We start from the raw sequence: 13,917 nt of genomic DNA, 5'->3' as shown, positions 1-13,917 counted from the left end.
AGTATGAGTGCACAGTGAGTGTGCAGTGACCTCACATTGTGACCACAGTATGAGTGCACAGTGAGTGTGCAGTGACCTCACATTGGGAGCATAGTATGAGCACACAGTGAGTGCGCTGTGTGGTTACACTTTTAGCTCACTGTGACACACACATTGTGACCACACCATGAGAATCGTGTGAGCTCATGGTGACATCATTGTGAGATCAAATTGTTGACTGGGCAGTTATTGTGCGTGGTTACCAAGCTGTGCTGATTTCACATTTATGAAAATCCCAGCCATTAATTCCCTGGGATGGAGGCGAGGTTGGACCACTGATGAAATAAATGCCAGAAGCCCTGCCAACTTCTATCTGAAAGCCAACAGACATCTCATTCACTTAATGCTGTTTTGGGGAGGGGAATGGGGATGATTTTTTTTTCTACACCATGGACTTATGCATCATGATCAGCAGAGGGAGAGAGAGAGAGAAAGAAAAGACTCTGCCTGAGGTGGGTCATTTCTCTGTCTGCCTTCCATTAGCTCTTTTATGGAATAATGGCATTCACCTGGATATTGAAATAGATGGTGAGAGAAAAAAACAATAAGTTAAGTGAAAAATTGGAAAAATTCAAGCAACTCCAGAGTGCAAAAACAATTCTAACCAATTCTAAAGTATCAGCCAGCGTAACACTAATTGACTTTCACCATCCAATCCAGGCATTTTTTTCTTAAAATTACTATTTTCTTTCTTTTTTTTTTTTACGTCTGGTATTAATTAAAGAAGAGCAATGTTGTACTGAATTGTACAACTGTGATCAACAACTGCGTAGGCCTGTAAATGAAAATCTGAGCTCACTCTGACATCAAATGAAATGAAATGTTGTTCCAACATGTTAGTATTCATATTTGATCCTTTTTCAACCATCTAGGCGTAATTGTAGTGAACCTTTTACTCTGTAGATTTACTACTACAGTAGGCATGCCAGCTGGCAGCTTGGCATAACATATTGCTCTCATAGGTACTGATATTTCAGACAGCCATCTTCCATGCCAACAGTTCCTACAAATCCTCATGCAAACTATTGAGGGGCCCCATGGACCTCAACAGAGCTAGAAATGAGCATGCCATTCTGCATGTCATTTCTAACTGACCCTGTAAAGGCCCCTCTCAGCTTGGAGAGCAATAGCACTGTGGCTCAAAACTGCTTAGGAGCAGACATCATTTCAGAGAATGCAAGAATGCAACATCTAATATTCATTTACTTTTAGCGTTGCAATGCAAAGACTTCAATTGTGTACTTGTTATATAGTCTGAAATACAAGCTGAAATGATCATCTGTGGTCATCAATATTCAGTCAAGCGCAAGACAAATTTAGCCATCATCTTCAAATATGTGATTAATTTGTCATTTGAAGAGGATAAAAGTATAAAAGTGAGTTCCAAACTATAAACAGTGACCCTCCAACACGTGAGAATAAAAGACCAAATATAAAACTGTGATATAAAAGATATGTGACTAAGAGAACCGAAATACAAAGTAGAGCTATAACTCTCCACCAATATTGTAAGCATAACTGTCTCCTAAATCTTCCCTGCCTTGGACAGCAGATGATTGGTGAATCCTAAAGGGTCCCAAGAGAGGTGGCGCCTGGAGATGATAAGATCCATTCCCATCAAAGGTCAGAGCTGGTCAAAGAATAATATGGTCAGCACAAGGCGAAATCACATCACATTCTTTATTAGCATATTCCCGAGAGCTTGCAGATATTGTCATTGAGAAAAAGTTAGATGGTACTGTCAAAGAAAACTGATAAAAAATTACAAAAGAGACAAGGCCACCGGAAAATTTGCATCAGTTGCTTAAGATTGCAATGGTAGTTTTGTGGATTTTAAGCAGATTTTATATCAGTTAGCTCTAATGCCATCAGTATGCTAGAGTACTAAGCTTAATCCTCTTTTTTATAACTAACATACTGTAAACTTTTCAGCAAACAGTTGTTCAAAGAACCGTTTTTTTTTTCTTAGCGTGAAAAACATTTAATAATCTAAAGAACCTTTTTTTCCACTACAAAGGACATTTTTCATGGATGTTCAAGCTTCTTCATGGAAATATCAAAGCCAATAAAGAACCTCCTAGCATGTCAATGCTACTGTCGGATTCAGACACATTTTCCCAGATTTTTAAACATTTAAACTTTGCCATTAGTACAAGCATAGCTGAGTAGCTGATAGTCTTCATTAATGCTGCATGTAATATCTGTGAAAACCTGTATTATGAATCAGCTTTTCTTATCTTTTTCTTCATCACATAACAAGGCTTAAAAAATATAACATTTTCTTCTTGGCTTGTTGAAAATGTTTGAAGATGACAGAGTTAGTCCTCAAAGCCCAGGCCACCCTCACAGGAGCAAACCGCTGCACAAACAACCCCCATCTCCCTGAGGAAGGAGTGAATGAGTTTATGTTGCCGTACCTCATCCTTTCTCTCTTTGTCTCCACCTCCTTTCCTAACTCATGAGACCTTTTTGGCTGAGGTTCGGAGAAGTTTAGTTTGGATATGACTCACATGGAAACTCATATAGTGTGGGCTGCCAGGCTGCTGTGCCTGTTCCTATAGCCTGTGATGTAGTGAGAATAATGGTCATTTAATGCCAGTACAGCCCTGATTCAGTCACTGTAAATGACGCAGAGAGAAACCGTACATGAATGAAGAGTAAATAAAAAGGTTTTTGGCTCATTCTAGGGGATGGTGCTATTTGTGTCCCTGTGACTTAAGTAAAATTAGCAATAAATGAATAAACACAGAGACTGAACTTAGTTGCATGATTTGACAGATTTAAATATATAATATGCAATGCAAAAGATTTCTTTTAAATATCACATTGCATAATACATAATATAATGCACTGGCTATATTGATGATTAATGCAAGTCTATCAAGTTTCACATTCATAATGGGTTTTAGAAAGAAAAAAACATGGTTACAGTAACAAAGATGAAAACTGCATAAATACTCAGGTCATTTATTGATATGACAATACTGACATGAAATGCACATTTAAAATGGTCTAATTCAGCTACATCCACTGATACAATTACTATACTTTCATTGGCTCTGTATTCTCTGACTGTTGAATTCATATTTGCACAATTAATGAAGAGAGAAACTGTAATATGTTATATGTGTGTGTGTGTGTGTGTGTGTGTGTGTTTGCTTTGGACTTATACACACACACTCGCTGCCCAGCCATGACATTAGAGCCAGGCAGTTAAAATCTAAGTTATTAGCGTTCAGACAAATGGAGGTTGCATTTGGTGCAATTTATTCTCATTAATTATTTAGCAGCCAGGGCCTCACATTATGCAGTTCAGATACTTAATAGGAGCAGATCACCGAGTGGGTCAGGAATGATTACACATTGCACTGGCTGGCAACGAGAAAGCATTTGCTGAGTAGTAATTACTTGAAATGATAAAGCGCTTGCATTAAACATGATAAAGAGAGGGTTCCAATGCAAAGTCACTCAATGCAACATTAAGAGAATTAGCAACAATTCTGCCTGCCAGTCATGCAAGGAGTTCACATTGCTGAGGTCAAATCAGACCACAATACACTACAAACATATTCATATACTAATTGACCGGAGTAAATGTTTCTGGGGTTGTTTTAGAACAAAATTTTTTCCCTTTGATTTGTCTTTTTTTTTTTTTTCTTATACTGATACAAACCAATCATTAATCTTTCAAATTCTGCATACACTGGCAAATTAGGTACATGAATATTAAAATAGTGGTGTAATGAAAGAAACCGAGGTAAAAATGCACAGGACAAATCTCTAAATCTTCCTTTTCACATCTCGTGACAGGCAGGAATCCTTTAATATGTACAGCCACAGCACTTCCTATGTAGATGATGTCAATCGAAATGCTTTAAAAATAGCTGTTCAATTTGCAAGCCTCCAGAGGTTCTTCTCTAGAACTGAAATAGCCACGCAGAACGTTTTCTTTTGAAGCAGATACAAAGACGAGCCCACAGGAGCTGTAGCAAAGTGAGACAAATGAAGATATGACCAGCAGTCGAGTTATTACTCCAGACCGGCAGATATGCCTGTCTCACACGACACAAAGGCACCCGGGTTATCAATTATTAATAATGGGGTTTTAGTTCAGTATTCAGGCTGGTTCTTGAACAACTCCTAACTGTATGCGTTTTAATTCATGCTATGTTTCCTCTTTCTGTCAGACAATTCCCTTGTTTGTCACTATCTTGTTCAAACATAATGACTTTGGTCATGCACATTTTGTCTCTCCACGGGCCCTTTTTTCACTCGCACACATTTTCTAGTCATCATTTTCCAGCACTGCTCATTGAAGCACCCAGTTAGAGGCAAACAAAGATTGAGCAATGAAGTTTATAGAGAGCACACTTGACTGCTCAGCATGATAACAGTGGCTCAGATTATCTAAGCACACAGTGTTGACTTCACTGCTGTACTTCTAAAGTAAACACATCCCATGTCGCAGGGGAAGAAGCTTTTTTTGTTAAATTCATTGTTTTTGATTATGGCCTGGTATTATCTGTTGCTGCGTCTCAAAGGCCCAGAGAGCATTTTGCGGCATCATATGCATGTTCAATCCAAGTCGAAACCTAGTAGGTAGACCTAGATATCATTCTTGAGCACAATAGGTTTGTGAACCTATTGAGCCGCCTACCAAGTCAGCATTTTTGGCACAATCAAAACTAGTCAAAATCTAGTCTGTTACCTACTGTACTTACACAGCATGTTTGAGCATCATAGACACATTTGAAATTTAGATCCAGCATTGTGGGTCATCATAGGCACCTTTGAACCTACTGTAGTAAAAAAATAATAATAATGAGCTGTCTATCTAGACACTGGCATCAGACACATTCAACCTAGTGAATTCTAGTGAGATGCCTGCCCAATGCATCATTTTGAGAATCATAGGCACATTCAAACCTAGTCAATACTAGCGAGTCACCTACCTACCCTGCATTTCTGAGCATCCTAGGCATGTTCAAACTAGTCTAAACCTAGTACACTCTTAAAAATAAAGGTTCCAAAAAGGGCTTTTCAAAGTGATCCCATAAATAAATCTTTTTTGGGTTCCCCAAAGAACTGTTTTCCTTAGTGTGAATAACATTTGAATAATCTAGAGAACATTTATTACCAATATGAGGAAACTTGTTCCATGGATGTTAAAGTTTCTTCATGGAACCATCGATAACAAAAAGGACCTTTACTTTTTGAAGTGTAGGTAGATCTAGACCAGGGATCGCCAACCCTGCTCCTGAAGAGCTACCATCCTGCAGACGTCAGTTCCAAACCTGCTCCACCACACCTGCCTGTAATTATCAATTAACCCTGAACATCTTGGTTAGCTGGGTATGTTTGATTGGGGTTGGAGCTGAAATCTGCAGGACAGTAGCCCTCCAGGCACAGGGTTGGAGACCACTGGGCAGCACAGGTATGTAAACCCAATGAAAACATAGTGATATACCTATCTAGACAGTATTTTTGGCTATAATAAGTACGATCAAAACTAGTGGGTACCTATCTAGACAGAATTATTGACCACCTAACTATAGGCAGCATGTTTGGTCATCAAAGACATTCATTCAAAGGCATTCAAACAATTAAAACCCAGAGACACTCCTATCTAGACAGCATTTTGGGCATCATAGGCATGTACAAACCAGTCAAAACTCAGTGAGCTACCTATCTATATCATCTGTACACATCATAGGCACATTCATTCCTAACTAGACATCACAAGTACTGTAATGCGTTAAGCTAACTGAGACTTGTTATAGCACGTGCATATCGTTGCTCTTTTGTTGAGTTTGATTGCTTCCATTGTCCTCATTTGTAAGTCGCTTTGAATAAAAGCGTCTGTTAAATGACTAAATGTAAATGTAAATCCTGGTTATTTCAAAATGTAAACACCCAGGCATACTGTAATATCTGTGCCAGATTGATAAAAAAAAAAGTTAGTAGAGAATGGGGTATGGATAGGACGAGAGATAGAGAAAAGGCTTCTCAGCGACAAAAACTGATGTAAACACTTAACCAAACAAACCACTGCAGCTGTCTAGATCTCCCCTGCTCCTCTATCCTTTCAAACCTTCTGAAACATTATTGTCTTACATTCATCAATCCATGGAAGTCACGCCGGACTGAACAAAGAGAGGCTCAAATTCAAAGCAGGCAACAATTCCTTCCAGCAAAATGGAGATCAATGCTATATTGACTCGCACTCATCAGAGCAAATTATTTTTTAAATTGATTCTGCTGGAAGACTGACATGTGGAAGGCAGAGGAATTGTGCTGTTTTATGGTAAGATCCGTGAGTGCATTTCTGTGCATGTAAACAATCTAATATTTGGTCATAGGTTACTTATCCAAATACATATCATAGATGTCACAGGTTACAGAAAGACGCAACAATCAAGCTCTGTGACAGCATGAATCAACTTCTATGGTGAATTTTGTAATAAGAGTCAGTTAGAGCAATCTAAGAAACATTGAGTAATGTGAGATGCATGCGTTCTGATTTCTTGCTCCATCATTAGCAATTTTAGGTCAATATTACCATATTCAACAACAAATCTCACTTGTTGAAATGACTGCAACTCAATGTCCCAGATTACCCAAATTATTAGGAAGGACATTTAAACTGACATGAGACATTTTTTTACTTTTTCCGTTTTTTTTCCCTTAGAAATCAAATAGCACGCATACAATATACCAACTGTACAAATAATATATCAATTTCACCACAGCACTTTTAAGCAAAAATTATACAAAAATAACTATACACTATACATAATTTGTTTTACAAAATAAAACAATATTGATAAATGGGAATACATATTCATAATTCAATTTATATATTCAATTCACCATTTATATTAATTAAAATAGTTAATTTAAAATAATTAATAAATAATTTAAATAAAAATAATTGAAAATATTTTTAATTAGTTATTAAAAATGTCGATATACAATATTGTTGTGTTATGTTAATACAATATTGCTCATCTTTAGACCAACTTGCACAGTTGGTGCCAATTTCATTCACACATGCACAATATCTTTTATCTTTATCAATATCACAGTATCTTTTACCCCCCCACAGGTTGGGTAAAAATCCTATTTACTGTGCTATTAAACATTTCATTTCTCTGTTTTTTTCTTCTTCGTATGAAAAGCTCTTCCCTTATCTGCAGATGTTCGGATTTTCTCCCCTTTCCAAACATATGGAATTCCTCACCCTATGGTCTGGAGGGAGGGAATGTTATGGAAGAGACCCATCTGGAGAGGGAACAAGGTGGGTAATGGTAGAGATAAGTGCCCCCCTCTCTGCCTGAGTCTCTGGAGAAGCCATGGGCTTGTCTGGAAAGGCATCAATCGGGACAGACACAGCGGGCCGATCCACAGCCTGTCACCGGATAGCCCAGGGAGAGGAGTTAAAACTACAATTGTTTCTGCCATTTAATGAAAGAAGCTTCAGGACACTGGAGACCGCACGAGTGCTGAAACAGACAGGCTTAGTGAATGCAGCTGAAGGATTATGGCAGATTTTGGGTGATGATGGAGACAAGTGGTTTTGAGGCCATGAATAATCACACGCAAAGTCAAACTTGACCACTTTTACATGCTTATTCAGGCTTATTATCACATGTGAAGAAGAGCCAAAGAGCAGCATTAAACCCCTTTCACCTGTCAGGGCCTCAACGCAGCACTAAACACAAGTGCCATGTGCTATTTTGACATATATTAATAAGACGATGTTATGAGATTGCTAGGTTTACCAAAGGTGTTTTTACAAGGTAAAACATGAAAACAAACAAAAGGTGTAACATATTTTAGTCTACTGTATGTAATGGGCCACACGTGACAGGAGTCATGCGCTGTGCTGGATGACGACGATGATGATGAAAAAGGAAGATCAAACTCCTGTTGCTTTTTGCTGTACATAAATGGATAATACATGTTCGTAATCGTAACATTATTTTGTGACTTACTTAAGCACATTTTGATTCAGTCGCAAGCACACTTTCGTATCGATCAATGGCTGATGTGGGGTGGAGGGGTTGTATTAAAGAATTGTGTTATAATAACCCCTACAAATACATCTCATTATATACACTATAAACACTTTAAAGAAGACAGACATGTAGATGTTTGTGAAATATGTTTTCTCTGTTTTGGTGGGATGATTATTTTTAAATCATACCCTATTTATTGCATCAAAATGTGTTACTACTTTACTATATTTAGGGGTGGATAATTTGATCAGTTGTTCATTGCAACAATACATAACTACAATAACTTTGTCTAGTGCTCTTAGGAAAGTTTATAGCATGATTTGTGAAAATTTAACTATACTGAATGTCATGGCATAGACTTCTTCATGGCTATTTTTGCGTATTTCATTTCATTCTGTACCCTACTTGTTCTACAGATCTGTGTGTACTAGTGTTAAATGCTACTGTTTTTGAAAGCGTTGATAACGTTTATGACAGATAATATCATGATAATTTTTGCGTTTCCCTTACCGAATGCAAAAACCTGTCCATGGGCTTTTTTGATTGTTTTCAGTTTAAGTGCCAGTGTACAGTGTTGCCAGATAGTGATACTAAAACAAACATAAAACTAAATAAAAATAAACCGAAATTATTTCCAATATTTTGCAAATAAGATAAAGATATCGCTGACTCTAAACTGCAACTTCCTACTTTATTAACTTTCTAAAGTGTTAAATTAATTGGAAAAGACAAGTCCAAAAACGTTAAAACATTTCTCTTCTAGAGGAAGAGAAAAGGAGTTGATTATTTCAGCTGGGCTGTAGCACTTGGTCTCCTCTGGGTCTAGTGTCAGTGCTTTACATGAGGGGTGAGAGCTGTACTCTGACATCTCCATCCCAGATGAGACCGCTCCCAGCAGGCCTCAGTGCACCAGGAATCACTATCAGAGCAGCACACATCACTCAACATACTGAGGAAGAAGCTTTTTTTATTCTGCATGCCAAATTATTTCCTTCAAAATGTCATCAGAGGACAGAACAGTAGTATGGAGATCTACAGCGGTTCCAAAAGTATCCACACACTTAAGCTGCACTTAACATGTATAAATGTCATTGCATTAGATAAAATATCAAACCAAACAGCTTTTATTTTAAAGAGAAGTACACTTTTCAGTCCAAAAAATCTCACAGAATTTCAGTTCGTTAATAATGACTGGCATTGTCAAATTGGTAGATATACTGTTCAAGATAAAGAAAATGGACAGTTTCTTGGACTAAAGACCTTGAGATCAGTTGGTTAAAAGTCATTTCAAGTGTCTAAATGCATTTTGGGGTCACTGTATTCATCAGTTATTTTAGCTCTGGGTGTGCTGAAGATGAATTGTATGAAAAATCCAAGACCAAAATCTGCACATTGATAAATTGAACATTTTATTTGTGGAAAAAACCAAGCAAACTGCATCAATAGACATTTCTACTGGAAGCAAGGGAAATGATGAAGAAGCGTCTAAAAGCAAAGTCGTGCACATGCCAGAAGTCTGTTGAATGTTAGCATTGTATTAGCTATAGACAAGGAGCAGTGATCAATACAAAAAAAAAAAAAAGGGAATTAAAATGTATATTTACAAGTGAAATTAATGAGCTCCACACAAATTTTTTCAATAACCGCAATGAGCAAGAAAACAAAACGAGGAGAAAAAAAAGATTCTTACTAACAAAATGAAAACTTATTATGAAAAAGTAAATTGTAAAGGCTTTTTTTTTTTTTTTAACAAGACACTGACAAATCTTAAGGAGCCAGGATTATACAGGTACGCTGTAATTTCACAAGGTTAACGCTATAGCATATGTAAACAAGCATTCTATATTTGGGTTTCTGACAAACAAAGCTAAAAAAAAAAAAAAGTAACCATCTTTACACAGTAAATTAAGGTTACTGGTCGTACACAAGAACAGAGCTGCTTGCGCATAAAAACTCCATTGCCATTCATAGCCTATTACGTTGTCTTTTGCACCATTTCGAGTTATACATAAGCACAGTTTAAATTCAGCAATTGTTTTTTCTCCTCAAATCTAAATAAATTAAGATACAATTGTTCTTTTCTTTACAGTTTTACAAAATGCAGGTAAACGTTTCTGACAGCGGATAAGGCAAGTGAAAAAATGGCTATATTCATACATTTTACGAAACGTTGTTATATATACACATTGCACACGATGACATTTGGGGTTAAAATGTAGTAAAATCTCAGTAATCTGAATAATGCAGAATAATTAACACCCCATTGATTTGTGATTTGTCGAACATCTCCCATTCCGGTTATTACTTTGCATACTTGTGAGAAAAAGAAGATTTTACCAATAGTGTCCATCTTGAATTGCACTGATCTAATTGGGTCAGAAAACAAAATCAATACAACTTAAATGCTTTGTATCCAACAATCAATACCGGGTTGGTTGGTTAACATCACAGATATATAAACAAGACACATGGTTACCCTCGCAAAACAACCCCAGTGAAGTCTTCATTTATACATGATGCTTTAGTCTGTCTACTCCTGCTAATGAGGTGAGATTCAAAGGTTAACAAAAGCAGTAACCCATTCAAAGCATCAAAGTTGCCAGTGGATCAAAATGTCCATTTATCTCTTCATTTCAAAACATACAAAGGATTAAAAGAATAATTTGTGGAAGGGAAAAAACAGCTTGATGGGAGTTCACTGTAATAATTCTATGCCGTTCCAGAATTAACACGCAGTACAGTGACAAAAGTCAGTTTTGGCTTTACAGACTTGACATGAATGTCTATGAATTTACAAGTATACAAATATTCTGCATATATCATGAGGACAAGAATTACACATTGGAAATGGATTATATTAGACTTTATTAAAACGTTATATCACACATATGGTAATTACATTTTGAATTATTCATTTGCCTAGCATGTCATCAATATCAAATTCCTTTGGTCCTTCAATAAATAAAACTCATATCATATACACATACTTTGTACACGTTTATTACAGTTCAAAGGGAAGATATGCTGACCTTGAGATTTGTGGGACTGCCAGCTAGACATCTTGAGTTAATGGGGAGCGAGAATATTGCGCGAAATCATGCTTGCATCAATTTTTTTGTGACACAAATCAAAAGTACTGAATGCTTGCGAGAGTTCCCATGCATTCAGTGACAGTTCACGTTCAGCACAATATCTCTTATTTCTAGAGTTGGGACTGTTTTAGTAAATACTGCACTGCTTACCATCATCTAAATTTCTGGAGATTATGGGAAAAAACTCACAAGTTTGTCTTCAGATTAAAACAAGGCTGAGTAAAGCCCTAAGATTAAAATCTGTATTTTTCGATCAAAAATAACTATAAAATGCAAAAGCATTTCTTCAAAATTAAAGTACTTTGAGAAGTCAAACCCTTTTAGTGTTTTTACAATACATCATATGTAGACCATGAAGGACAACAAAAGCTGTCAAATAAAATGTTTCTGAATACAATTGCAAAACTGGATGTTAAGCCAAGTGAGCATTGAGAAAGCTCAATTCATCTCCGAACGATCAAATCCATAGCTCACATCATGCTTGCAATGTCTCCTTGCAGTTTGTGAATTGCAGCGGTCTTCTCCATAACACAACCGATGCAAAACACCATCCCTTCAGTATGTTGACGAAACCAGATCTCAGGACTGTCAGTGCACAAATGTCCAGATCAGTCTCGCAAAAAGAAAAAAAATCCCAAAACAAAGCAACAGAAGAATGCAGCCTGACACCAGGACACAAATATTTCCATTGTTTTCAGGAGCAGAGGGATCTGTTTCTATGGTGTGAACGTCAGTCTGAGGACTGAAACCATTTCACAGTGTATCTAGCACCATTGTGAGAAGTTTCGCAGGAACCTTCGGAAAAATTGTTTCAACACTAAAGGGGAGCTGTCGGCTTGAGCTACTTTAGCGGAGCAAAACTTTCCATCCGAAAAAAAAAAAAAGTACAAAGATGCAACAATAAATAAGAGCAATAATGGTCCGAAATAGTTCAAATGTCGGTGGTTATTGTGCACAGCGGACATTTAGATATAGAATTTTTTTTTTAAACAAAACAAAAATGTTGATTCAGCTGCACATCCACGTACAAATATAAAACAATACATACAAGAGTGGGATGTCTCCAGGAAGGGAAAGTCCATGGTCCACCATGGTTGCACCATTCGCACAAATGTATGTGTAGGTATGTTGAGTGTGTGTGGGTAAGAGGACCATACGTCCCTCTTTCAGTGATAGAAATTAATATGAGTTGACTCAGGGCAAGGAGAGGGGAAAGTGGAGGCAAAGTACATCCCCGCTGTCTCAGAATGACTCATCGTGCCCGACCAAGAGGTCTCCCTTTGGTGTCGACGCACGGGATGAGCCCTTGTCCATACTCTCGGAGCCGGAGCTCTGGTGCTGCTGTTCAGAGCCGACGCTGGAGGTCACTGTGGAGGACGAGGTGGAGGAGGTGCGGGTCTTCTCCTTAAAGTCTGTTATGATCACTGTGACATTCCCCACTGTGATGGCCAGCTGCTGGGCTGTGCTCCTGTCAATGTTCTTCAGCTTGGGTCTGCAGATTTGGAGATAGGGAGAGAGTGAGAGAGATATTCAGGAGGCTAACGCGACAAAGAACGCAATTTTGAATTTTGATCACTTTTTGAGAAAAAAGATAAAAGATAGTGATATAACATGGCTGTATATTCGTGGCTTCAATTTTTCAAATGAATATACAATTCATGTTTCATGTCTATTATTTACAAATTTATAAAATAATAAAAATATTAAATATTATATATTAAAAGCAGGTATGACAGGTGAATAATGAAAAATGAGAACATTTATACATAATTTTTTTTGTTTTATTACTGTAGCAAGATTCTAAAGTTTTTGTTTTTTTTTGGAAAGAAATTTATTTACTTTTATTCAAATAGTACCTTTCCATTTTTAAATAGTAAAAATATTTTACTGTATTTTTAATATAATAAATGCAGCCTTTGTGAGCATTATAGACTTAAATTATTAATAAATTAATACAAAAAAAATCTATAATTTTATAAAATCATATAAACCAATGAAGAAAATGGTAAAAAAAAAAAAACATTACAGATTCTCTCTGGTCCCATCCATAACAAACAATTCTATCGCTGGACAATGGGGGGCAAGTCCTGCATTTCACCTTTCACAGTATTTGCATGATTTTGATTTAAATGCAGAAAAGGACAGGGGTATGGTCGTTGCATGCTAACCACGCTGAGGGGACAAATACCTGTCCACAGTAAAAACAGTCCACCCACACTAATGCAAAAGACAAAAGTAACTAACATAAGTAACAACATAAAATCAAGTCACTTTATTAGTGCTAACATTTAGGAGTAACATTCCCTAAACACTGTTTAGTATTCAGAAATCTGAGATGAAAAGATAGTTTTGAGAGAAAATAAGGCCAGACTCACATTTATTAAACATCAGAAACTAAGAATGCAGGCAAAGATTAACAGTGATCAGCAAGACTAACACTGAACAGCATAAAGTTAAGTTAAACATCACCAAAACTGATACACAAAAAGCCCACCTTAAAATCTTTTTAAAAAAACGGACATATTTCCAGGGTTGTGTGCATGGCAAAAGCACAAAGCTAAATCTCATTGATTGGCATTAGCCTCAGTTGTTAGTATGCCTCCAAGACAATGTGACACAATGAGCTCTGCTGGCAGAAGCAGACAGAAACAGAATGGTGGGACGGCAGCCAACAGGGCGTGTGTGGGAGTAAATCTGTGCTGCTCATTTGAGAACAGAAAGAGATAGACGCAGACAGACAGACAGACAGACAGACAGACAAGACAGAC

General features: G+C 37.0%; 1 protein-coding gene across 1 annotated transcript in view; it reads right to left on the bottom strand.

Moving 5' to 3' along the window:
* Positions 1–10,905: 10,905 nt before the first annotated feature.
* Positions 10,906–13,917, bottom strand: part of rybpb (RING1 and YY1 binding protein b) — a 29,063-nt gene continuing 26,051 nt past the window's right edge. The window contains exon 5 of the mRNA XM_016476747.1: positions 10,906–12,641. Within this exon, the coding sequence (XP_016332233.1) occupies positions 12,392–12,641 (250 nt within the window). The 3' untranslated portion in view covers positions 10,906–12,391. The remainder of the gene's footprint in view (positions 12,642–13,917) is intronic.

This window comes from Sinocyclocheilus anshuiensis, unplaced genomic scaffold, assembly GCF_001515605.1.
Source record: "Sinocyclocheilus anshuiensis isolate Anshui unplaced genomic scaffold, SAMN03320099.WGS_v1.1 scaffold396, whole genome shotgun sequence".
Classification (NCBI taxonomy): domain Eukaryota; kingdom Metazoa; phylum Chordata; class Actinopteri; order Cypriniformes; family Cyprinidae; genus Sinocyclocheilus; species Sinocyclocheilus anshuiensis.
This window is presented reverse-complemented; position numbering and strand designations above follow the sequence as displayed.